This window comes from Anneissia japonica, unplaced genomic scaffold, assembly GCF_011630105.1.
Source record: "Anneissia japonica isolate Jap-2015-1 unplaced genomic scaffold, ASM1163010v1 scaffold287634_len692169_cov176, whole genome shotgun sequence".
In the NCBI taxonomy this organism is placed as follows: domain Eukaryota; kingdom Metazoa; phylum Echinodermata; class Crinoidea; order Comatulida; family Comatulidae; genus Anneissia; species Anneissia japonica.
In genome coordinates this window covers 208,653-233,349 of record NW_022739883.1, presented here as the reverse complement: position 1 = coordinate 233,349, position 24,697 = coordinate 208,653, and the positions used below count along the sequence as shown (strand labels likewise).

General features: G+C 35.7%; 1 protein-coding gene across 5 annotated transcripts in view; it reads left to right on the top strand.

Moving 5' to 3' along the window:
- The window catches only part of LOC117118110 (unconventional myosin-XV-like), a 51,147-nt gene that overhangs the window by 17,559 nt on the left and 8,891 nt on the right, over nucleotides 1-24,697 (top strand). For 3 of the 5 annotated variants that reach the window (XM_033262611.1, XM_033262610.1, XM_033262612.1), the window contains exons 14-41: nucleotides 158-281; nucleotides 682-777; nucleotides 947-1,078; nucleotides 1,172-1,375; nucleotides 2,270-2,421; nucleotides 2,665-2,835; nucleotides 3,447-3,564; nucleotides 4,225-4,485; nucleotides 4,772-4,913; nucleotides 5,255-5,388; nucleotides 5,759-5,929; nucleotides 6,198-6,358; nucleotides 6,941-7,189; nucleotides 7,854-8,060; nucleotides 8,373-8,845; nucleotides 8,949-9,065; nucleotides 9,539-9,580; nucleotides 10,814-10,935; nucleotides 11,430-12,419; nucleotides 13,815-13,922; nucleotides 14,464-14,601; nucleotides 15,281-15,416; nucleotides 15,554-15,684; nucleotides 16,164-16,279; nucleotides 16,659-16,752; nucleotides 17,532-17,697; nucleotides 19,474-19,533; nucleotides 21,382-21,476. In XM_033262611.1, coding sequence (XP_033118502.1) covers nucleotides 158-281; nucleotides 682-777; nucleotides 947-1,078; nucleotides 1,172-1,375; nucleotides 2,270-2,421; nucleotides 2,665-2,835; nucleotides 3,447-3,564; nucleotides 4,225-4,485; nucleotides 4,772-4,913; nucleotides 5,255-5,388; nucleotides 5,759-5,929; nucleotides 6,198-6,358; nucleotides 6,941-7,189; nucleotides 7,854-8,060; nucleotides 8,373-8,845; nucleotides 8,949-9,065; nucleotides 9,539-9,580; nucleotides 10,814-10,935; nucleotides 11,430-12,419; nucleotides 13,815-13,922; nucleotides 14,464-14,601; nucleotides 15,281-15,416; nucleotides 15,554-15,684; nucleotides 16,164-16,279; nucleotides 16,659-16,752; nucleotides 17,532-17,697; nucleotides 19,474-19,533; nucleotides 21,382-21,476 — 5,110 coding nt within the window. The remainder of the gene's footprint in view (nucleotides 1-157; nucleotides 282-681; nucleotides 778-946; nucleotides 1,079-1,171; nucleotides 1,376-2,269; nucleotides 2,422-2,664; nucleotides 2,836-3,446; nucleotides 3,565-4,224; nucleotides 4,486-4,771; nucleotides 4,914-5,254; nucleotides 5,389-5,758; nucleotides 5,930-6,197; nucleotides 6,359-6,940; nucleotides 7,190-7,853; nucleotides 8,061-8,372; nucleotides 8,846-8,948; nucleotides 9,066-9,538; nucleotides 9,581-10,813; nucleotides 10,936-11,429; nucleotides 12,420-13,814; nucleotides 13,923-14,463; nucleotides 14,602-15,280; nucleotides 15,417-15,553; nucleotides 15,685-16,163; nucleotides 16,280-16,658; nucleotides 16,753-17,531; nucleotides 17,698-19,473; nucleotides 19,534-21,381; nucleotides 21,477-24,697) is intronic. The other 2 variants (XM_033262614.1, XM_033262613.1) reach the window with 2 other exon arrangements.

Below are 24,697 nucleotides of genomic sequence, written 5' to 3'. Positions count from 1 at the left end.
CACAATGCACCTGTTTATCATTTTACTTGTAATAACATTGTATACCGCTATCTCTAATTATGTGCCCCAGTTATCGTGAATGGAGAAATCAATTCCAGTGCTTTGCTCATAATGTTATTGTGTTATTGATAGTGATTATTGATTATTGTTCTTTTAGGGATGCTATTGGAAAATCGTTGTACTCAACGCTCTTTACGTGGTTGATTCAGAATATAAATAAAGTTGTAAACAGACCACAGAAGGTTTCATCCATAGCTATCCTTGATATATTTGGCTTTGAGGTAAATATGAATTTTTATTTTGATGAAATAAATTGATTATTTTTCTGGATTAGATGATACTTGTTTATTACCTTGCTTTGCATTATTTTTTTTAAGGTCATCAGATGAGAAAAACAAATTTGGTTTTTATCATTTAGCAAAATGATTTTGACAAATCCATCTTAGGTGGTGGAGAAAATAAAAGTAAAATTTTATTAATGAATTAAACTATGTAGTAATGAGATTGATAAATGCTTTAAATTTATATAATTAAGAAAGAAAAATATATGTATATCTTATTTTTGGAGATTTGAGAGGAGCAGAGGGCATAATACATATAAATATAAAATTTCAATTCAGGGAGAAAAACCACAATTCGTCGGGGAGGAAAAAAATTATAATAATATTTCTTTAATTTCAGGATTTTCAAACCAATAGTTTCGAGCAACTTTGCATCAATTATGCAAATGAGAACCTTCACTTTTTCTTCAACCGTCACATTTTTAATCTAGAACAGGTTTGTTAATCATTGTTTCTTAAATTTATTTTAATAATTATTTTATCATTTAAAAAATGTATTATTTATTTAATTTTTTATAGTTTATTCTTCTAACCATTTTGATACAGACCAATTTTATTTTACTGTATGGTACTGTAAATTATTCGCATATTTTGTATTCGTATAGGAGGAGTATGTTCGTGAACGCATTAAGTGGACTAACGTGGCATACAAAGATAACCAACCGTGCCTTGACATGATAGGAAAACGTCCAATCGGAATATTCCATATTCTGGATGATGAAAGTAGTTTTCCCAGGGTACGAAATGTTTTATTCTTTAATTTTATAATAAATTTATTACCTTTCTAATTATTATTTTATTAATGTAACTTCCCTAATGAATATTCATAGGGTATGGATTCATCCTTTATTGAGAAATGTCATCACAACCACCGCCGTAATGAATGCTACAAAAAGCCGAAAATGTCAAAAATGGAGTTCGGTATCCAACATTATGCGGGTCTTGTGACTTACAGTGCCAAAGGATTCTTGGATAAAAATCGTGACATGCTGCGTGCTGATGTTTTAGAAATGCTGATAAAGAGCAAATCTCAGGTATATATGATTAAAAAAAAATAATTTTATAAAAAAAAAACATACATTAATAATCAGATTTTTTGACAATAGTGAAGTTTAGAGTAACATAATTAGTGCTAGTTAAGTAATTCAGGAATCTTAGCTGTGCTCTTGAGGAACTGTGGTACCCAGTGGTGGATCTTGGAATTTGGAAAAGAGGGGGCCCAGAGAGGGATTTTCACAGATGGAGGTTCTATACTACCTCAGCCCCACCTTGGTTGGGGCTGAGGTAAGAAAATTTATGATTATGGCACCTCTGGATGGCCGGAAAATGGCACTCTTAGGCTCAAAATTTAAGTAGAATTTTCTTTTTTTTTCAATTTTTTTTTTAGCTTTGAAAGAAATAGGAGGCCCCGGGCCGGATGGGCCCCCTTGAATCTGTCACAGGTACCACATTGCTGTGTCACCCCTAGTGAGTTGGTCAGTGCAAGGGGAGGAAATTCATTGTCTGTGTCTGAAAAATATACTGCCTTCTTTGAAATGCTTATGTTTCATGTGTTACCAGGAGGACCGACCAACAGCTTTAAAGTATTTTCTGATAGTTAGTTACCACCTGAATTTCACAGAGAGCAGCTTGATTGATTGATTGATTTTATTCAGTATTCGTAAATACAAAAATACAATGACAGGAAAACAAGGAAATAGAATCCTTACTTCCATAGTGTTCTTATTTTTAAAAAAAAGAGTGAACAAAACACAAGTAAAAGATCGGCAAGATAAAAAATGGCAGAGACGAATAAAATTTAGTAAAAATGGACGATAAAATACATTGCGTTAAAGAGTAAAAATTCAATAATAATAATAATAATAATAATAATAATAATAATAACAATAATAATAATAATATTAAAACTGTTTTTGTTGTCATATCAGCTTGTTTCGAAGATGTTCAAGAATTTGCGGAAATCAGAAGAGACTCGTGCTATGATGACCCAAGGTCTCACCTCCATGAAGAAGATGAGAGCTTCGACTGTGGCAACAAGATTTAACGAATCACTTGGGGACCTCATGGACAATATGACCAAGTATACTCATAATTGATTATGACTTTATGTATTTTATTACTCTGTTTTTGAATTACAGTATAATAAATTCATACTTTTATTTATGTATCCCATGAAAAACCTTGTATGATCTGTATAGATCCTATTACTGTAGCGTTTATATATTTAATATTTGACTTTTTAATAAATTTTGGATTATTTTTTTTTTATCTTTTAATTGTGAACAAATAATAATTAATCTGTTTTGTTTATATTTGTTTATAGATGCAACCCGTTCTTCATCCGTTGCATCAAGCCAAACAACGATAAACTGCCGATGAGCTTCAACAATTCACTGGTGATGGATCAGCTACGTTATTCTGGCATGCTAGAAACAATTCGCATACGTAAATTGGGATACCCAATACGAATGACTTTCCTGGCCTTCATTGACAGGTACGTTCTGTATATACTTGGGTATGAGGCAAACCGCACATAAGACGACCTACCGAGTTTGAGAAGATTTGACAATTTTTTATGTCTGGCGTTTAAAGGATGACCCCCTGCTTTATAGTCAGAATTCCTACTTTTGCTGCCTTTTATGCTCTTGATACTGCATCTAGCTGGATAAAAATGGTTCCAAATGTAGGGCCAATCTTCCAAATAATACCATTTCATGTTCTTTTAAATATTCATCAAAATCTTATTTTCACGCATTAATTGAGTTCATTCATACTAAAAATAGCTTCATTCAGTTTCAAATTTGCATATTACAGACTATCCACACATATGATAAACATTAGTTGTGTGTATAAGTTGACCCCCTGTTTTTCGATTGCAATTTGCTATTTGAGCTTTGTCTTATGCATAGGAATATACGATATAAACTGTGCAGCCTAGTAATTATACCTGCTTTCAAACAAATTAATTTTTTCCATCCCCTTTCCATTCACTCTCACTTTATATCAGTTCTCTCTCTCATTTGTATTTTCTTTGCTTTGTGAATGTGAATCATGTTATCTTTTGTAGAGTGAGGATCAATTATTATATTATGTTTTTATGTACAGGTATAGGTTCCTTGTTGGTCAGCTTTCACTTCGGGTACCTAAGTCTGAGTTATGTATACAGATCCTAAACACAGCTGGTGAATCATTTGCAAGAGACTACCAAATCGGTTCCAAAAAGGTAAAGTATAATGCTGTTGCTTACCGGTTAGATAATATAACACTTGTGACTCGACTGTGCTACTTAAACATATGTGAAACACCTTACTTACTTAAACACCTGTGTTATTTAAGCAGCTGTTAAACACATTTATTATTAAACAGCTGTGAACACCTGTTTCACTTGACAACCTGTTAAACACATGTGATACTGTACAACACCTGTGTTATTCAAACACCTGTTAAACACACATGTGTTACTTCAACAGCTGTGAAACACCTGTTTTACTTGACAACCTGTGCAACACATGTGATACTGTGAAACACATGTGTTTTTCAAACACCTGTTAAACACACATGTTACTTAAACAGCTGTGAAACACCTGTTTTACTTGACCACCTGCGAAATGTGTGTGATACTTTGAAACACCTGTTGTGTTATTTAAATATGTGTGAAAAATTGTGTTACTCTTAACCAGCTGTTAAAGACTCTCTGGGTTACTTAAACAGGTGTGAAAACAACTATGTTAATTTAAAACCTGTAAAACTCCTATGTATACATCAAAACCTGTTATACACCTACTTGAATAAAATTCCAATAAAACTCATGTGTTACATACCTCCATACCTTATAGCATCTTAGAAATATATGCATAAATGACATCCTAATTCTTCCTGGTAGGTGTTCTTGAGAGAGCGACTTGAAAGTGATCTTGAATATCGACGATCTGCAATCGTTAAAAATGCAACACTTGTGATTCAACGTTATACAAAAGGCTTTCTGATGCGCAAGCTATTCCAAAAGCAGAGAAAATCTGCAATAGAGATACAAGCACGGTTTAGAGGTTGGCAAGCACGTAGGAAATTCAAGTTGATAATCCGCAGTATTATCTGTTTGCAAGCGGCGTATAGAGGATATCAACAGCGAAAGAAGTACAGAATGGTATGTTTGTAGATTGAATGTTTTCTCACTAAATTACCTAAGGTTTTCATAATCATTTTCGTACCTTCACATTACTTCTTAAATTTTAATACTGTAAGTATATATATTTTTCTCAGAGAACAGTGAATGTGATTTCACTTTTTCCTGGTTTACTAAATATATTCTACTATCAAATGGACTGATAAACTTCAAATATGCTAGCAGAAACTCTTTAAATAAGAAAATTCAGTGTTTTAATATGTTTTTCACAGGCATAATCTTTAATTAATTTATATTTTTTATCAAGCTAATACAAGTGAAGACAAAGCATAATGCCATCCAGCAAACAAAGCGAACAGCACCCTCTATGCCAAAGTCCTCATCACCAATTGATGTGTCTCGCCTCGATATACCTTATGACCTTTCATTAGTGCTAAATAAAACCAGTGGTATGTTCAATTCTGTTTATTCACTGATGCTTTTTCATCATAACTATTATCATCACCATTAACATAATCATCATCACTATCAACATTAACATCAGTATCAACTTCCTCATCATCATCACCAACATCATCATCATGAAAAACATCACAGACATCATATACATCATCATCATCATTATGTTCAACATCACATAATCATACTTCAATCTCAATTCTAAGAAACCATGATATTGACTCTTAGATGTATAAGATATTGTGTATTTTTTCCTCATTTTATAGTTCATGAGCTATTGTACAATGCTACATTTCGTCATTCTAAGGCAATTCATATTTTAAATTTTCAGAGTGGAATCAACCACACACGGAAAGAAATGTAGTCAAGGTTGTCGGGAAAGTTGCTCAAACTCAGCAAATGATCAGTTTCCCATTGGATATCAACCAGTTTCCCTTTTCTAAATATGTCAACATTTACTTTCGGGTAAGGCACTAGGTTTTACATCTGCAGAAAAAGGCTTTTCTTCAAATTTTCTTTCTGCTTTACTCTGCAGATTTTTACTTGATTAAGATCAGATCAGATTAGATAGGTATAATTTTCAATCGGTATTCTAAGGTGTTGTTTGTAGTAGTATTAGGTAGAGATTTAACTTGTTCACCTTGAGTTGGGTAGACACTGCATCGTTGTATGAACTTTGACCGATGAATCCAACCTTCGCTCTCCTGTGAGCACTTTGCATCATGATGTCTCTGCTGGTTGTCAATGGCACACTCTGCGGATTGCCAATAAAAAATTATTTAGCAAACCGCACTCACTGTTACGGTGTATTAACTGATTAATATTTTGGCTACAGAATTCTGAATTAGGTGTTTTGAGTCATCCGATCGCATCCCCATTCCATAACCTAAATGACGAGGAGGAGATCAAAGCGCTTGCAATATTCAAGCTGATTCAAAGATTTATGGGGGACCAACAGATGGAGAAAAATACGGCAACGATTTATGGAAACTATATTGTACAGGAGGTATGTTGTCTCAGATGATTATAATTTTTATCTTCATTATCATTTTCAACAAAATCATTTTATTTACTATCATTTCTACCTACACCAACACTCTGCCCATCTTTCTTCATTACTTTATTACAATCACAGTAATTTTTTTAAAAAATCCAAGATTTAAAGAAAAATTCTGGATTCTTAATGATAATGAATAAAATATTATTATTTAAAAAATTTTTCTGCATTTTCTCCTTTTTGATTATCATCATATATTTCTTTATATTTGGTCTAGGGTTTGAGTTTTCCGAAGCTCCGAGATGAAATTTATAGTCAGTTGTGCAACCAAACATTTGGCAATGTATCTGAGGCAGAGAATGAAAGAGGTTGGCTCCTAATGGCTAATTTGCTTGGCTGCGTGCCTCCCTCCAAGAAACTGTACAAGTATCTATTAAAGTAAGTAATGGGGAGAGGACGTAGGTGTGCCCACGTTTTTAGAAAGTAATGTGAAATGGTAGAGTGAAAGTCACATTACCCTTGAATTTGTAGAGGGGATTTGAATAAATTAGTGGTTAAGATGCTTGCCTACTAATCTCAGGGTCAGGGCTGCTGAGAGGAATCAGGAAGAGGGGAAATGGTTGGTGTGGAAAAGATTGCGCTGAAGGTGCAAACAGATTTTTATGGGGGCCTTGTCAGTCTGGAGGGGCCCATTATTAGGGGACCCATGCCATTATTGAGGGCCCATGATAGTAATTATTATTTTTGAAGAAATATTGAAAAAAAAATTGCTACCTGCAATTTATATGGGCTCCCTGGTAAGCTTAGGCCCTGGGGATCTTTCCCCTCTGCCCCCTCTCAGTTGCACTGCTCTGTGTTCTGTCACAGTAGGACTTTTTCTCATGGCTAAAAAAACTCCACTTCATGGCCTCAAGACTTGGTTTATAAGCATTGTTCATCTTATAACTGCCAAGTGAACTTTTTTTAGATCCATTAAAATTTGCATAATTTTCTACAATACATTGAATTTATTATTTGTAGGTATGTTTCTGATCATGCCTATAATGGTTACAAGTCCTACTGCCAACACAAGCTTCTTTTCATTAACCCATACGCCCTCGATTTTGGTGTTCCTCGTACATACCCATCGACACTCCTTGAGTGGAAAGCTCATCGTCTGCGTTCCAGAATGGCTCTGAAGTTGGCGTTCATGGACGGTCAAGAGATGACCGTACAAGTGGATTCTTGGACGACAGGTGAAGAGATTGTGGCTGCAGCTCTGCGGGCGAGGTAAGTCTTGTGCTCTGTACCTTCCAACCGCCTGGAAGCCAGCGTAAAAACTATGAATAGACCTACTGTACTGTACAGTATGTGTGTGTAGGTGGCATATTGGATGAATAGTATACAACTGTATGTCTATGCAGATTTCATATTTTGTTTCTATTCCACCATCTGTCATCCCATTTGTATGCCCAGTAGAAGATCTGGGTGTTGGCAGAAGAGACACTCGCTTCTCTGTGAAATTTTTAGATAAAAGATTAATAGAACTGAAGTTGCTGAGACTCTCAGAATGGCGAAGGGTACATACTCAACCCTCCCCACTCAGACTATAGACTGCATTGCAGCTTTGCACCCTCTCCCAGCAGAATATTCAATCAATCAATAAATCAATCAGTCAATCAATCAACACGAAATTTATTTCACCAATGACAACAAAACAGTGAATGCAATGGTGAGGGACCAGTTTAGAAGCCTAGGCTTGTCTCAGCTGTCCCTTTAACTGATATTCATTCTAGATCCAACCCCTGATGCCTATCAGATAGTTGCATCTGAGCCCTAGCTAGGTCATGATGGGAAAAAAAAACCAAATTTTCTACAAGTGAACAGGTTAATATACTGCCCTCTACGATATTCATATGTTCACCGAAAATCTAAGCTGTTCATCTAATTACAGAAAAAATGAGAAGAACCTGCAAGGCTGGTCTCTACAACTACAAGAAGGCACAGGACGCTATGAGCTCTCCGGATTTGACTATGTCTTGGATCTCATTGGCGAGATGGAGCTGCCACCAGATCTTCCAGTCCAGGAGTCAAATTTCTTGGTGTCATCAGAAACTATCAAGATGCATCCAGTGCAAAGAAAGACAATGACAAACACAAGGTTGGCTATGAAATGAATATTAAAAAAATGATATTAATACAAATTCATTTTTTGTAAGACTCAAGGTGAGAGTTTAAAACTTTCAATGTGCATTTTGCCCAAACACAAAGGCTAGAGATGTTGCACTCGCCTGCATTTGAAGTCGGAGCTCTGTCTGTATATTTTTATTTATATTATTTTATTCAGTTATTTTTTCACTACTCTTCGAACTCTATAGAGCACAGCTAGTACTGTACTATAAAGTAAATTTATTAAGTACTTAAGTAGTGAGAATTTCTCTATTGATCAGCATTTTGTCTAAATGATTCACAGATCTGGTGTTGATATTGATGCCCTACTTGAAGGTGACACCGTCATGCCCAACTACCAACCAGCAGCCAAATGGAATGGTCGCGCCCCATCAGAAATCAGTGTGCCAAGTGTCCCAGAAACACCCTACCCCGATTATGACATTGATGATGAAGTCGTTCAACCATATCAGATGGGGTATGCAACAAATCAGCGTAACTTGCCCACAATTGTGGAAACACGGCAAGATAATTCATCTAGCGACGCTGAAAGTATGCATTCTTCCGCTGCAAAATCTGCTATGTCGGTGGGAGGGAAGATCCGGAGTGTACCAATACCATTCAATGGAACTGGGGACCAGCTGGATAATTATGTTGATGATGTTTTTAATCCTGTTCTTGAAACTGGGGATTTATTCAATCCACTCCTCATGGAGAAAAGCCTGAGAGGGGGTGGAAAGGGACCTCCAGGATATATGCAAACACCTATGTATCAAGGTAAACTTCTAAAGCCAATAACAATTTTCTTGGAAGATTATTTGTAGGCTAAGAGGTCTACATGCCTATGAAAAATTAACGTTTCATTGTTTTTATTCAACAGTCCCACAACAGCCCGCAATGTTCAACATGGCTGCCCAGCCAACCATGGCTATGAATCCTGGGATGGTTCCGACTATGGTGCCCGGTATGATGCCAACAGCTGTACCAGCAATGCAAGGTAGGTTAGGAAGGAAAGAGGGGTGGCTGGGGGTATTTGGGAATGGTTCAAGATGTATCATTTACAACAGTGAACTTTATAGCATGTGATTCCAGCCTACACAGCACGTAGTGTTAGTAATCTTTTTGAATTATGGGAAGCACTATTAAATGTTTTCATCTGTTCTCTAAGCACTACCCTACTGAGCACCGGTTTAAATCTCTAATGGACTTTTCCGATAAGCCCCACCTCTTTTAGATATTGTTCAAAGGTCCCAACAAAACAACAGTGTGTAAACATACGTGTGTTGACCTTTTTAGAAAAGGTCAACATATGTTGACCTTTGTAGGACAACACATACTGTTAGACACACCCATATTCCTGGCCCTATGTTCTGATTGGTCGGTTGTTAAGTTGATTGATACTCTGGAAAAGTCCATTAATGTATGCACCTCTGATATGTTTTTTTTTTAATCTCTTAACACTATTTTTAGGCTATACCGCCATGCCAACAATGAATCCTTACCAAATGCAAGGTAATGCATTAATTATTATAATTGGTTTAGTATAATATACAAAAGTAGATCCACCAATGGGTTGAATACTGCTTGTGAATACGGCTTTGTTCGCAACAATACCATACATGCATCAATTTCTACATTTACATTCTAGTACTCTGTTTAGATTATATTCTTTGACAAAAAGCTGTTGTATGCCCATATATGGTCGTGATGTGCCTATATATGGTCATGATGTGATGTCATTGTGATTATATTTGGCATGTCATCAAAATCGCTCTAGTGTGAACCTGATTACAGTTGTGAAGCTATTTAATATTTTATTGATGCTGCTACAACAACAATGAAACTGTAACAGTGTAAAATTATATTTGAGAGAACCCCTCTATACACACAAATGCACATGCACATGATGATAGTGTATATAGTACTCCAACAACAGAAGAGTTTGCACCCTACCACAAGGAAGCTATGCCTGGAAGATTTTTAGAAGTTTCCTTTTCTACATTTAAATTGTAGTGCTCTGTCTAGATTATAAAATTTTCTTTGAAAAAAACCTGTTGTATGCCAATATATGGTCATGATGTGCCTATATATGGTCATGATCGGATGTCATCATGACCATATTTAGGCATATCACATGTTTTTGTCAAACAAAATGTGATAGTCTGGAAGGAGTTTTAAACACAGCCACAACTGGTTACCTTTATTTTTCACACTCATTTCAAAATTTTTAAGCTTAATTATCTAAAATTGTCCTTTTGTTCTTCAGCATGTTTTTCTCATTCTGGTATTCCAGATGCTCTTTGTGTTCATTCTTTTCTCAATATTTGCCTATTAGCATTCCTTTATAGTGTTATTACTGTTTGGTTTCTTCCTGCTGGTGGTGCCAGCAGGGGGCTGGGAGGCATTTATCCCCTATCCGACAGGCCTGCACCCCCTTTCGTTTGACGCACGACTAAATCGTTGGATCAAAAATAAGAAGAATAATAATTTGCCTATCTAAATGTCATTTTGAGTGCCAATCCCTAATATTGTGGTTTAAAAGCACCTTTTGGACCATAATAAGCAATAAACTCCCCCAGTGAACCCTGAAAGGGAGTTTTTATTCCAGGCTGTCGACCGAGGCTTCATTGGCCCCTTGGCTCGAACCTCTCCGTCGGACATGTCGGACCCCTTGTCAGCAAATATCTGGTGCCACCACTGAATATCATATAGCATAAATTTACTTTAGGAATATTTCCTTAACAGTTCCAATGGCACCTGCAATGGCTCCACAACCTGTAATGACCCAACCATTTATTGACCCCTCAACCCAAGCTATGCAACAGATGATGCAGCAACAGTCTGTACTCAACCAGCAAACCATAGCAGTAAGTAACTGTTGATTGCTTGTTGTAAAACTCCCTTAAACCAAAGTAGTATGGTGTGTGCACTGAACCGTGGAGATCTCTTGGTGTTAGTTCAGTTCCCTTAGCTGCTCTTGCGTTTCAGTTAGGCTGAAAAGCAAGTTTTCAAAAGTGCTCCATCTTTCGGATGCGACGTTAAGCCATTGGTCCTGTGTGCAACAGTGCACATGTGCATGTTAAAGGTCACAGCACACTCTTCAGAAAAGAGTAGTTAATTGTCTCCCAATGTACTTCCCAACTCATCACCAGAAGGACCCTACTGGAAAGAAGCCTTAAGAATTTCCTGGGTTAACCTTAGTGTGTATCACATCAGAGAAATCCAATCCAATCCTCAATCCACAGCTTAGGTTATTCTTTTGGTATAATGTAAATATCTGTGTATCTATAACAAACAGTGATTGTAAAACACTCTTTGAATTCCTTTTATTGTAATTAATGTTAGTCTTGCATTCTTCTAGGCTCAACAGCAGCAAATTCAACAACAGCAAATGATGCTACAGACTATGATGGGACAACAGGCAACAGGTTCCAGTAGCTCTGGGCCTAGCACCTCTGGTCACAAGCTCAAGAGTGCTATGGCCAACTCCCAGGAAACATCAAAACACCAGAACAAGAAGTTACAGTTCAATAGGACGGTTGTGAACATCAAGACAGACACTACCCCAGAGTACACTGATGTTCTGGTGTCTCCTACCAGCTCTGGCTCACCACAGGTTTCTCCTCAAGCAGAGCAGATGCAGATTCCGCCTGGCATTCCACCTCCACCACCTATAAATGAGGAGAAGATGCTGCTTCTGAAGAGAGGTAAAGTTGTCGATCTTGATGATGACCGAGCAAGAACCATACGGGTTGGCAAGGTTGTCTGGCCACCACGTGGCGGTGATGGAGCTGGTGTGAGTGGATTGAAACCTGTCAAATCAACCTCTTCAGAGATAAAAAGCACAATTAAAAGTGCTCCTTCAGAACAAGACTCTCAGTCACACTTTGATTTAATAAAAGAGCGTGCAAATAAAATGCAGCAAAGGCGGGAGAATGGAGAAACAAAGTTCCCACCTCCAAAACCAGCAGCTAAGCCAAAGCCTAAGTTGTCAAGAGGATCATCCTTCCAGAAGAAAATTGATGATCATACTTTGGCTCTTGAAAAACTCCGCAGCCGTGGAATTGATTTTGACAAGAGAAACCAAGAGCCTGTCAAATCATCCCCTGTAAAAACATCTCCTGTAAAAACCTTTCCTGTAAAACCATCAAATGTGCAAACACCACTTCCTCCACCACCTCCCCCACCAGTACTGCCTGTTGGTTTATCAAGACCAGGACCTCCCCCACCACCACCACCTCCTCCTCCACCACTAGACTCTGTGCCTGAGGTAGAAAAAGAATCTTCTACTGATGCTCGATCTGAAGCACTAAATATTTTGATGTCCAAAGGACTTTTACCTAAAAAAGAGGTAGGTATTCTGCCTGAATTTTGTATAATTTTGTAATGTACTAGATATTGAGCTCACATATGTAAGAATATTGTCTGTGTAATGTTATATTTTGTTGTCTGAAATGAGTTCATATGAATATTTTATAAAATGTTCCCCCCCCCCCAAAAAAAAATTTTTCAAAAATTATATAAAAATGGGGAACAGAAAAATTTTAATGAAATCTCGGTCTGAGAGTACCATTTCCGTCCATTTAGAAGTGCCATAATCATAAATTTACCTACCTCAGCCCCAACGTAGTCTAGATTCTCTATCTGTGAAAGTCCCTCCCTGGGCCCCCCTCTACAGGGGTGGATTTAGAGAAGGGGGGCCAGCCCAGGCACCCCTTTTTGGAAAGTAAAAAGAAGAGAAAATAAAAGAAGGAAGGGAAAAGAAATAAGTGCTTGCCGCAAAACACGTCAGATTATTGTCGGTCGTCAGAAAACAAAACTTTCGCGGGGAAAGCGCCCAGACCCCATACAGCAGTGTTGTCCTAATCAACCCCAATTTTGCGCCCCCCTCCCCTTTCCTGTAACAGAACACCGAATATGTCGGTGTTGGCAAAAAAAGAAGCCTGTGCAGTGTGCATGCTATTTAGCTTTGGTCTCATATACAATGTCATTTTATGTCTATAGGCAAAGAGTATAGAAAGGAAGGAGACCAGTATGAACCCAAATTTGTTTTGTTCATTTGTTCCCCACACAATATGATGGTGGTCATAGCACTCGCCCCATCCTTCTCCATTTCCACCGGCACCAGCAAAGAAATATCAAACGTGAAATTTGCTAAAAACACTATAGTCTCCCAATCTTCCAGGGCTTCATGGCATACGAGAGTGTGGAGCATTTCAAAGTAAAATGGATTTTTTCTTCCGTTTCTATACTCTGCTTGAGGCTATTCATACGCAGTATTTGTTTATTTATTTATATTTATTTTTGGTATAAAAATACATACATCCATCACCAGCAGTTAAAAACTGAAGTGGCACGTTAAACAAGTAGTATATATATACAAAATGCCACAAATTATCATTAAACTTCTGTAGAAATTGTGCATGGAAACACATACGCATACCTTCCCTCCTATCATGTTGGCAAAGCATAATTTTGTATTTCCATGCTTTCATTAAATAGCTAAAAATGATGCTTTTTAATACTTCATGAGTTATGTTTTGTAACAGTGTGTGTAAGGCTTTATCCTATGCATGGCGGTATTATTTATGTAAGGGAAAGTCAAGATGGTACTTAAGTCTCGCTACAATCCACACACTAGTGTAGGGCTTGAGGTCAAGTCTTTTTTTGACTGGAAGCAAAGCTTTGGTGTTGTGCAGCTGCTTCATGTTTTTTGCTTTATGTACGTTTGCTTTTCTTGAAATAGTCTACCATCATATCAAAGCCACAAAAAGTGCCAAAGACTACAGCTGATGCTAAGAAGGTTACGATGTTTCTAAATGCCCACAATCTAGTGAAATCGGGCTCAGAGCTGGTAAGTTAAATGCAGTGTAGCTGTCTACTGGAATACACCAATCACATAAAATAATGTTAATGTAAAGTATTGTTTGAAGGTTTGCATGGTGAAGTAATAATATATTTAATGCTTGCAATACACCACGTAGGTAGTTCTGAAAAGAACTGTTGTAGACGATTGAAGCAACTCAATCGAAATATGAGACATTCCTCAACCAACAACAGTCCTTTCAGAACTATCTACGTCTTGTTCCGCAAGCATTAATATTTAATGTAATAATAAATATAAAATATGATATAAATGCCTGTCCAGACTATTATATATTATTACAATTAAAAATTTGTGACATACCTAAATATGGTAATGATGACATTACATCATGACCATATATAGGCACATTGTGACTGTATTATTGGCTTAACAAAAAAATGTACTTGTCTGAGTCATCTTCATAATTTCATAAAATGCAAAATAATCATGCTTTTTATAAAAGTCGAAAGTTAAAAAAAAAAGGCCTTATTTTTATTACTTTAGTTTTATATACTTTTTATTCCTGTAGATAGAGAAATCTCCAACGAATGCAAGTCCACGTTTGGAACTCTTAGAAGAAACCACAACATCACTTTTCCCACTCTCCAGTCAAGCGCCGTTTTATACGTACAGTCTTATCAACTGGCAGCTAAACATAAGAAAGGAGGTAAGTTGGATTTTTTTATTTATTTTTATTTAATTTATTTGTTCTTTATACTCTCTTCAGTAAAATGTTACTCTTTTTCCAGAGGGTCCAGTATACATAAAACATTGAAATCACAAGAAAAAACAAAAACACAAAAATATAAAAAAACCGTTAAAATAGAAGAATGGTGAGTTGCCTACCCCCTGCATTCTAAAATTGAGTACCTCTAAAATTATATCTTCTACTAGATTTAGTTCTGACTTTGGGGACAGCACCACAGGCAAAAGTGCACTGCCTGTGGTGCTGTATTTTGTGATCTGTACTATAAATAGTGTATTACTATGTTAAGTTTAAGTTAAGTATGTATTTCCACCAATACAAAATTAAAACATTAATTATAATTGTTATTACTTTAATTATAGTAATGTATTTTGTTATTGTTTAATTAGTAGCAGGAGAATAGCACAACTATATGATAAGTATTGTAGACATGTTAAACGGACTTGTCAGGAGTGTCAATCAAACTTAAAAACTAACCAATCAGAATGTCCAACAACATGTGTTGTTCCATACAGGCACATGTTTACGTACAGTTACGCTATTGTCTTGTGGAACCTTAGCAAGTGTCCAAGGGTCTGGGCTTAGCTGAAAGGTCCTTTGTAATGCACAGAATGACATCATCATTTGTTTTTCTTTGCAGGTGTTCTGTCCAGGTGAGAAGCTAGAGAGTCCCATGATTATTGATCTCCTGTTTGTGCAGGTGGTTTCGGATGTCATGTCCAACAGCTGTATTCGATTGAGTAAGAAAGATAAGATGCGTATGCAATTGCTGTTTGGTAAGCAAACATATATTACCATACATCATTCCGTTTTAATCAGAATTTCTAATATATGTTGTTTTATCATTTTTATATCTCGTTTTTATGCTTTTAATTTCATCACATTAATTTTGTAATACTGTTTCATTCTCCAGACAAGAATTCTATTACAGTCCAGAATTTGAAAGAGAAAACTGTGTTACAACACAAATCAAGTGTTAAGAAGGAAGTGTTATCCATTGCACAGACCCTTCCTCTATACTTCACAAGATTCTTTCCAGTCACGGTATGTTTCTGATTGGTAGTTAGTTCTTTTGCTATACGTCTCATCGCTATCATCATCAACAGCATCATCAACATAATTTTCACGATCATGTGATGATTTGTTATACCTTCGTATTGAATGGTATTGAATTGTGGAAATAAACATTGAACATTTAACATTGAAAATCTTCATCATCAGCAACGTCATCAGCAGCATTATCGTCAACATCATAATCATCATGATCGACATCATAATCATCATTAACTTCAACATCATCATCCTCAACATCATCTACAACTTCATCATTATTATCAATAACATTATCAGAATCACTATCAATGTCATCATCATCATCTACATCATCAGTAACTTCATCATCACCAACATCATGATTATCATCATTATGTTTAATGATCATCAGCATGTTGTACAGTAAGTTTTTCTTGACACATACACTATGTGCACCCTTGCTATTACCAGCACTCCAATTTTCTTGCTAGGGTGGACGTAAGAACCCCAAAGTGGAGCTCCTCGGTGTCAGTCATACTGGAGTGCGACTGGTTCACAGAGAGTATGAACCCACAAAAGATCAACTGGTTATTCTAGAATCATTTAAGTGAGTTTATATTTTTTATTATTATATAATTAAGTTTGTAAATATGCTGTGCTGCATTGCCCAGTTTGCAATAAGAACAGTAGTCAGCTTTCTAGCAGAGATAGGTCTTTCCAAGGGGAGGGGGGTAAAAAACCTCCATTTTCTTCCCCCCCCCCCTTTCGGACATCTCTGGCTTTGGACAAAGATAATGGCTAATACATGCACCAATACCGGTACCACCAGTACCAATACCAGAACCACAGCTGGTACAAGCTTGGACATGATGTCTTTACCCATACTCATTTTTTCGTTTACCTTTTCAATATGAGCCTCTGAAAGATAAGATAGTGTTTAAACGTTTGGTTCGGGCTGATTATTATTTTGTAATATTCTTTTCCAGATATCCAGAGGTAGTTGAGCTTAAAGTGACCCAGCATGGAACCCTTCGAATATACCTTTCAAATGATATGGTTATTCCACTCTACACCAAAAGAGTAAGTTAATACAATACTAACAATATTCAAAATATTAGGAGAGCATCATAGCTCAGTCAGGTAAATGAGAGGTAGTCACTTGTGTGTGCACATAAAGGTGGAGATCCTTGGTTTCTAATGTGAATAGTTTTTATTTACTTTAGTATATAGAGCCAGGCACTTACTGCGTCCGATGGCCGTCAGCCTCTGCGAGTGTATGGGGAACGCAACGCCACAACCCGTATGCAATGGATCATTTTTAATGGCGATCCATTCAGACTGCCAATATCAATTGTCTAGGGCTCACAGACAGCGGAATCGGATTGGTTGTACGACTGTCGTATAATGTACAGTAGTAAATGCCCGGATTAATAATAATAATAATAATATGTCGCTCTTATATAGTGCTTCATGCACAATGCCTCTAAGCGCTTCACATTACTACCCCGGTATTGGATCAAACACATATGGAACACATACTCAGCTCCCTGGGGAGAATTCCATAATATTGCAGCTAGTAATCAGCGCAGTTGTGTTCGAACCTACCAGGTACCCACTTGTACTCCTGGGTGGAGAGAGGCAACCGTTGTAGATAAAGTGCCTTGCCCAAGGACACAAGCGATTTTCACAACGAGAGTTTCGAACCCCCGACCTCGAGGTTGGGAGTCCAAGCCACAACCGATGCGCCAACCGCTTCCAACCGATTAAGTCGTATGATATTTCAGATTTGTATAAAATGTATGAATTGAATCATGTAATATAACAACCAGATAAAGCTTTTAATTGTGATTTTATTTCAGGCCGCACAGATTAAATCTATGATTGAGGCTTACATTATCGACCTGGAGCGAGACTCGCAACACGTGCGGGCAGTAAAGGACTACGTCACTCAAGAATCGACACTCCTGAGCTTCCGTAGGGGTGACGTCATCAAGCTAGCAGGTGCCAGTCAAAGCTTAAACTCAGGTATTGCGGGTCAGACTAACCTCAATAATTTTAAGCTGGTTTTACACTACGCAAATTTATTCGCATGAACCAAAATTGTCGGTTCGTTTCCTGAGCTCTTATTGGTTGCACATTTTTTTCGTTTCGCAAAAAGTAGAAACAGTTTGAAATACTGATTTGCTGAAGTGATAGAAATGTGAATGTGCATGCACATGAATCGATGCTTTCGATTCGCGCGAATAAATTCGCTTAGTGTGAAACCGGCTTCAACGATATACTGTCTGTGTTTAGCTAATAAACTTGATAAGCCAATTTGTAGTTTGAACTGCGCATGCCTGTATCAAGGTCAATTGACATAAACAATTATGACCCTGGATATGGGCATGTACAGTTCAAACTATGATTGCCAATTACCAAAAATGCTGTTTCTCTATTCTTGACATAGATGCCTATATTTGGTTGGTAATTTTTGTAGAGGAAAATCTGCCGACCAGAGAAAATGATAAATTATGATCTGTCTATTTTAAAGCAGCGGCAGTTTCCATCTGAGAATACTATTTCTTGGAATGTAATGGGGCCTTCATAAAATTTACCTCCCCCATGAAGCCCCAGCCATTGTCAGCCTGAGTTGCTGTGGACTGCTTTTGGGTACCTTTGACCCCATGCCAAAAAGTATCTGGTGCCCCCACTGTTTTAAAGATGATTTAAGGCTTTTCAATTTTTTAATGAATTTTTTAGGGTATTTCCATATTTTATCAGACAGTATATCTTTTAACCACGCTTTCAATCTAGTTGGTGCTGTAGGCTAAAAAAGTAACACTACATTCAATTTCAGCTTTCTAGTCACACTTAATAACAGGTATACCTAAGTTCAAAATACTGGTCAACTTAATAATTATCTTTCTGTAGAGTTATATTTAGAGTTGAATATAGTATAAAAATATGTGACTGGCTCTGGCAAAACCCGCTGTTTGTAGCAATTTCTAATTTTGCACAAGCACCAAAAACATTTGAGAATCGGAATTTAACATTTTCAGGTTTTTGGATTTTATAAAAGAAGATATATTGAAGAACATTTCTGCAAAAATTGAATGACTAAATCGAACTGAAAAGTATATGAAAATACAAATCTTAATACACCATTTATTTTGGAGTCTTTGGCAGTTGTTTTCTTAAACCCTACATGGCTGATATCCAATGAATTAAGTATTCATAACTTTGCTAATACTCAACCAATTTCCATTAGATAAACATTGTTTTAAAGAAGAATTCATGTAGAATCTAACAATACCAAAAATCCCATTTTGAATGTTGCCTTCAAACATCTGGGTTTGCTAGAGCCAGTCACATATAATGCCATATGTGCTTTAGTTTAAATTGAAGTACTGTACATCAGGGTGAAACTCACTGATTGTAGACCATTTTATCAGGTTTATTTTGAAACAGTGCCACCAACATCTCGCAACTCACTGAGGACTTCCAGCATGGCCTAGCCTAGCCTGAGCAGCTAGGTAGTGTCAAATAGAGCGCCGCGCGCACACTGGTAACTACGTAGTGCGAAGTGCGTAGCCCTCTTGAAGTCCCCAGTCGTAGTTGATAGGTTATCGGAAACTTTCATTTCAAATTTTGCGAAATGGTCTATAACATATGCTTTCCTAAGAGTTTAATTTCAATATTATAAATCTAATCTAGACTGAAAGGAATAATTAATGTTTGTATAACATAACATTTATTTAAATCAATTAATTAATTACATACTTTATTTTTTTTCATACACCTGTTGCCCTTCATTTGCAGCTATGGAACACCGCTTAAGGTTACGCAAACAGGGCTTCCAAAAATATTTCATTAAACAAGGTGGCTGCATATGCTGGAAATGGCACATTATTTAATTTGAATTAACACTAAGTTGCTTTATATTTGTTGCATAATGGGATATTGTTTATTAGTTTTAGATTGTTGTATACACTCAGCCTTAAATTGCATACAGCTGAATATATATTTAAATGTCAATAATAGAATTTTAGTTTTCTTATTTACTGAAGTGTCTCTTACTTAGCATTGCTTTATGTATTGTGCTGATAGAATATATGATGTTCTGTCCTAATGAGGGGGTAATGAGCAACTGGCTCAGTCGGCTAAACTGGAGGTAGCCACTGTGCATGTGCTAAACCATTGAGACCTCTTGGTCCCCGGCTCAATTCCCATCACTGCCCCTACTTGTGTTTCAGTTGGCTGAAATGAAAGTTTTCAGCCAACCGTACAACATTCAGAATAGACATTTAGGCCATTGATCCCGTGTGCAAAATTTCCCATGCGCACATTAATAAACGCAGTGTACTCTTTGGAAAAGAGTAGGGGATTGTCACCTGGCGTACTACCCAATTCACCACCAGGGGTGGGCAATGTTGGGGAGAGGTATACAGTTCCTCTAATATACTTTCAGTAAAGAATGCAGTGAAAGTAAGGGAGAGAACCTTCTCAACATATTCCACCCCTTCCCTACTCTGTGTCCATCTCTTGCTATCAGTGACGGTGTTGTTGGTATATAGACCTGTTTTATAATTATATTATACTTAAACACTTGAAACAATAATTTCTGTAGCTCTATTTATAGTATAATAATTTGGTTAAATATCACTAATATAGATTTTCTACTTTGCTGTACACATTTTATTTGTTTTGACATACTGTAGCTTAATGATTGCTTTTCTCTTTTGGTGCTAGCTGGTTTTTGAGTATATTTACGTATGGTAAGATATATGGTTGTATACTACAGCATACTTTCTATGGTGTGAGGTATTATTGTCTTCAGTTGGTTTTATTTGTGCATGCTTTCTTCCTTACTTTGATACCTTGTATTTTCAAGGAACTTTATTTAATTGGCTGATTACAACACCTAATTATATCTCAATCACTGCATTTCTATCTAAAATTTTTGCCTACTTATTCCTCTGAAAGTGATATCAACATTCGTAACCCTGAGCTTGTGTTGTTTTCTTTTTTGAATCCCCATTTAACTTCTGCAGTTATAGTCTATTTCGTGAATACTTGCCAGAATGAACCAATATAATACCAATTTCTTTTTATAATAATTTCTTATATATTTTATGATTTTATGGGTTGATGTACTGATGTAAATATATAAATATATCTCTGTTCTTTGAAATCTATTTCTTATAATATGCAAGATTACAGTATATATTATAACTTTCGTGTCATCAAATCCCCTAATCTTTATAACAAATTTTCTCTTTTATGGCAAAATTGCAAACAATAATTTTTGTTATTTTTTTGGTGAAATTTCAAGTATATTTCAATATAGAGATTGCTTATACATTCATTAATTGTTATGGATTCTAGATAAATATCGAAGTAGAATTACAATATTTTAATTATCATAGGTGTAATGTTACACCCTACCCGACATGTTATTGCATTGAATACTTGGTACATTCCCAAATACTTGCCAAAAAATTTGCAAGTGATTCGGGTGGGAATCGAACTGTAAATGCTATTTTGATGAAAGATTGCGTCACAAAAATATCATTGTTCTAAAAGTGTTTCAACTTTTCCATATCTACTGTAATCCTGTTTGACTGTGTTTACCCAGCCTTGCATTATTTAACTGCTATTGAAGTGATAATTGATATTTTTTGATATTTTTATTATTGTTTTGTAAACTACAATATTTGTCTTGTTTAGATTGGCTTTATGGAATGGTGAATGGGAAAACTGGGAGCTTCCCTAGTGAGTATGTTGTGCCGGCACCTGGTCCTGATAGCCATCGGCAACCAAGGGTAAGACTTTGCAAATAGCACTTTAGAAAGGTCGGGCCTAAAAATAGGTCGGAGGGTCAAATTGAATTTTTGATTTACAAACATTGATGTTTTCAGTGTGCTTCCAAAAACACACACACACACACAGCAAAATCACTGTCAGGCCCCATGTGTCCTGCGGACCGCACTTTGCCCACTATGTCCTACAGTATTCTCCAGTAGAGTTTTCATCTGTATTTCTACATTATAAATATCTATCTATCTTAATTTTATTAAGTCTTGAAGGGACCTTTGTTGTCATATGTATTGCAAATATACCAAAAACACTTTGATTTTAATTGGACACAGTATAAATGACATAATTTCAATGAAATATTGTTATGTTTATTATTTTGTTTTTCGTTTGTGTTATTATGTTGATATTATCTGGATATGTGGTGTTATAGCTACTGCTACTTTGCTGCTACCTATACTTTATAGTATTCCCCGGCAGAAATAAAAATGTTTCTCCGATTGATTTTTTATTTATTTAACCAAAATCCAACAGCAACAAAGGTCACCCACAATAATAGAATTGTGTCGTAAAAATTACAGAAAATAAATTGCAGATAATGTACCATTATAATGATTTTGTTATTAATACTCGCCATACAAACTTTTCAAAAACTTCAAATATTTCATATTATAGAACTAACAATAAACTCTAAATATTGTAAAATTGTTTAAATGCGAGTTAATTACTAATCATCAGGCAGGTATTTACTTTGAATTGTTGAGGTGAAATACTTTGAAATTTCAATCACAATCCTGAGCCTTTAAACTCCCTTGCATGTCTATATATAATATCCTTCACAATGTAGGCGTTAGCACTACCGTCATTGTTCATAAGATTTATCTGATATTAATCTTTCTTTAGATAAGTGGCTTACATCTGAAGAAAAGGATACGTTGTGGGTTATTCCATTTTTCTGTGAAGGGCCAAGCTTCTCGCACTATTTAATTTTGGACCGATTAGTATTTCTACGAAATACTATGTGGAATCATTTACTGACATTGTAGACAGGCATTTAATTAATACATAGTTATTGGAATATTACTTTGTACTTGCCTTATTATAAGTTCCTTGTTTTTGTGAACATGTCTGTGAGGTATTCCATTACGGTTTATTCCATTTCTTCTGGATTTGACCAAGCAAATACAGTACGGTAGTTTTATATAATTGTGGACTGTCATTTAATAATAATAATAAATAGAATAGTAGTATCCAATACATCCAGTGACAGCAATGATGTAAAATACCTATCTCCAAAATATCTATAAATTAGCAATTTTGCTAACTAAATTGTCTTTGTGGAATACATAAAATTATTGTATTTTAGTATAATATGTTAAGCCTTCCAAATTATACTTGGAGCAATTTATTGGTATCTTAGGGGATAAAAATTCTCCCTAATGATAATTTTGAACCTTAGTTTATTCCCAAGTTGTTCAGGATGGAAGTTTTTATTATTACATGATATTTATTAATAGAAAGAAAAAAAATTGGGTGGAGCAAATACAGACCGACTCAATAATTCCTTAACCTTGACCAGTCATAAGAAGTGGGTGTTAAAGGGAGCGTCATCACAACTTAATGACAAATTAATCGGTGACATTATTATTGATATGCTAGCAAAGATTTATCTTGCTCTATATTAAGCTCCATCCAGATGTCCATATATAGTCATGATGTGCCTATATATGGTTATGATGTGATGTCATCATGACCATATTTAGGCATATCACATGTTTTTGTCAAATAAAATTTGATAGTCTGGACAGGCCTTTAATACCCTTAAGTGGCTTGTAGGATGTTTCCGTGACCTTAGATGGTGGTTTTCTTTTTTAATACTTTAGCGTCCCATTTGACATCTATTTTAGTGACCTATATTTGACAGTATTGCTTATTGATCCAGAAGATATTGTTTATATAGTTCATAATTTTTGGAGACATGTCGGAGCAGGCCACAAGTGTAGAGAGTTTATCTGAGGTAGGCTTTAGTCTCTGAATATTTCACTTACACTATATAGGTGGGTTTATTTTTTAAGTTTGGTAGACTTCTAATTTTAAGAATTAGTGTCTTTTTTGTAGGTAAAACCTACTGTAGGAGGTAGAGAGTTTTCTTGTTGTAGCTCTAAATATTTCAATTACACTAGACTTCGATTAGGTCACTGGGTTTATTTTTAGTTGGGTGGACTTCTAATTGAACTGGCCTGAGATTTATCAATCTCAACTTAGCAAATGTCGTACAGGTAAGTAAAAAAGTTAAAATGTCTAAGCAAATATCAGACCATCTTAGCTTAAAAATTGTCTTAGATGGCTCATGTCGTGTACAATCAACATTTTAATGTTAAAGCAATTTCTAAGCTAAGCAATACTAATAAATCTGACTTAGATGAATTTAAGCCGATTTCTAGTTTGATATTTTTTTTTAGCCAGCTAAGACCTACATTCAACCTACATTTTCCCTTATACATCTTCCTCTACAGTACACCTTAAATAAGCCATTTAACAATAACCATCTACCAGCATATGTGGCAAAGACAAGCCAAACCAGTCACGCTTCTCAAAAATCGATTTTGAGTTATTAATACAGTGTTAGAGAGTAAATTAATAGCTATAAAATAGTAAAAAAATAATTCAAATCGGACATTTCCTTATGAAGTTACAAGCGTTTAAACATACAGCTGTTTAAAGAACAATATATGAGAAATCAGCCTTCTAATCCTTAAAAAGTATTGTTTTAACATTGAAAATGGGGAAAATAACAGTATAGAATGATGTATAGATATATAAAGGTTAGTTTAGTGCAATAAAATAGATTTTTAAAAATTTGACATTCCAACATGTTTTTGCCATTTGAAACACGATTTGCGACGAGTGACTGATTTGGCTTGTCTTTGCCACATATATTAACAACCGAGTCACTTAAAAAGCATCTTTAATACTACCACTGATGATGGTGATAGTGGTTTGGTATATAGCCACTTAACATAAAAACACTACTTGATAGTACCACTCCCAAAACCACCAATTTTAATTTCCTAGTTAACTATTATATTTGTTATTAAATATCTTATTTATTACATGGCTGTTTGTAGTGTTATAATTAGTAATTTCATGTTTCGAGAATTAATGAAACATATAAATGATATTATTATTATTCACTATTCACTTTGATTTTCCATTGATCTATATATTT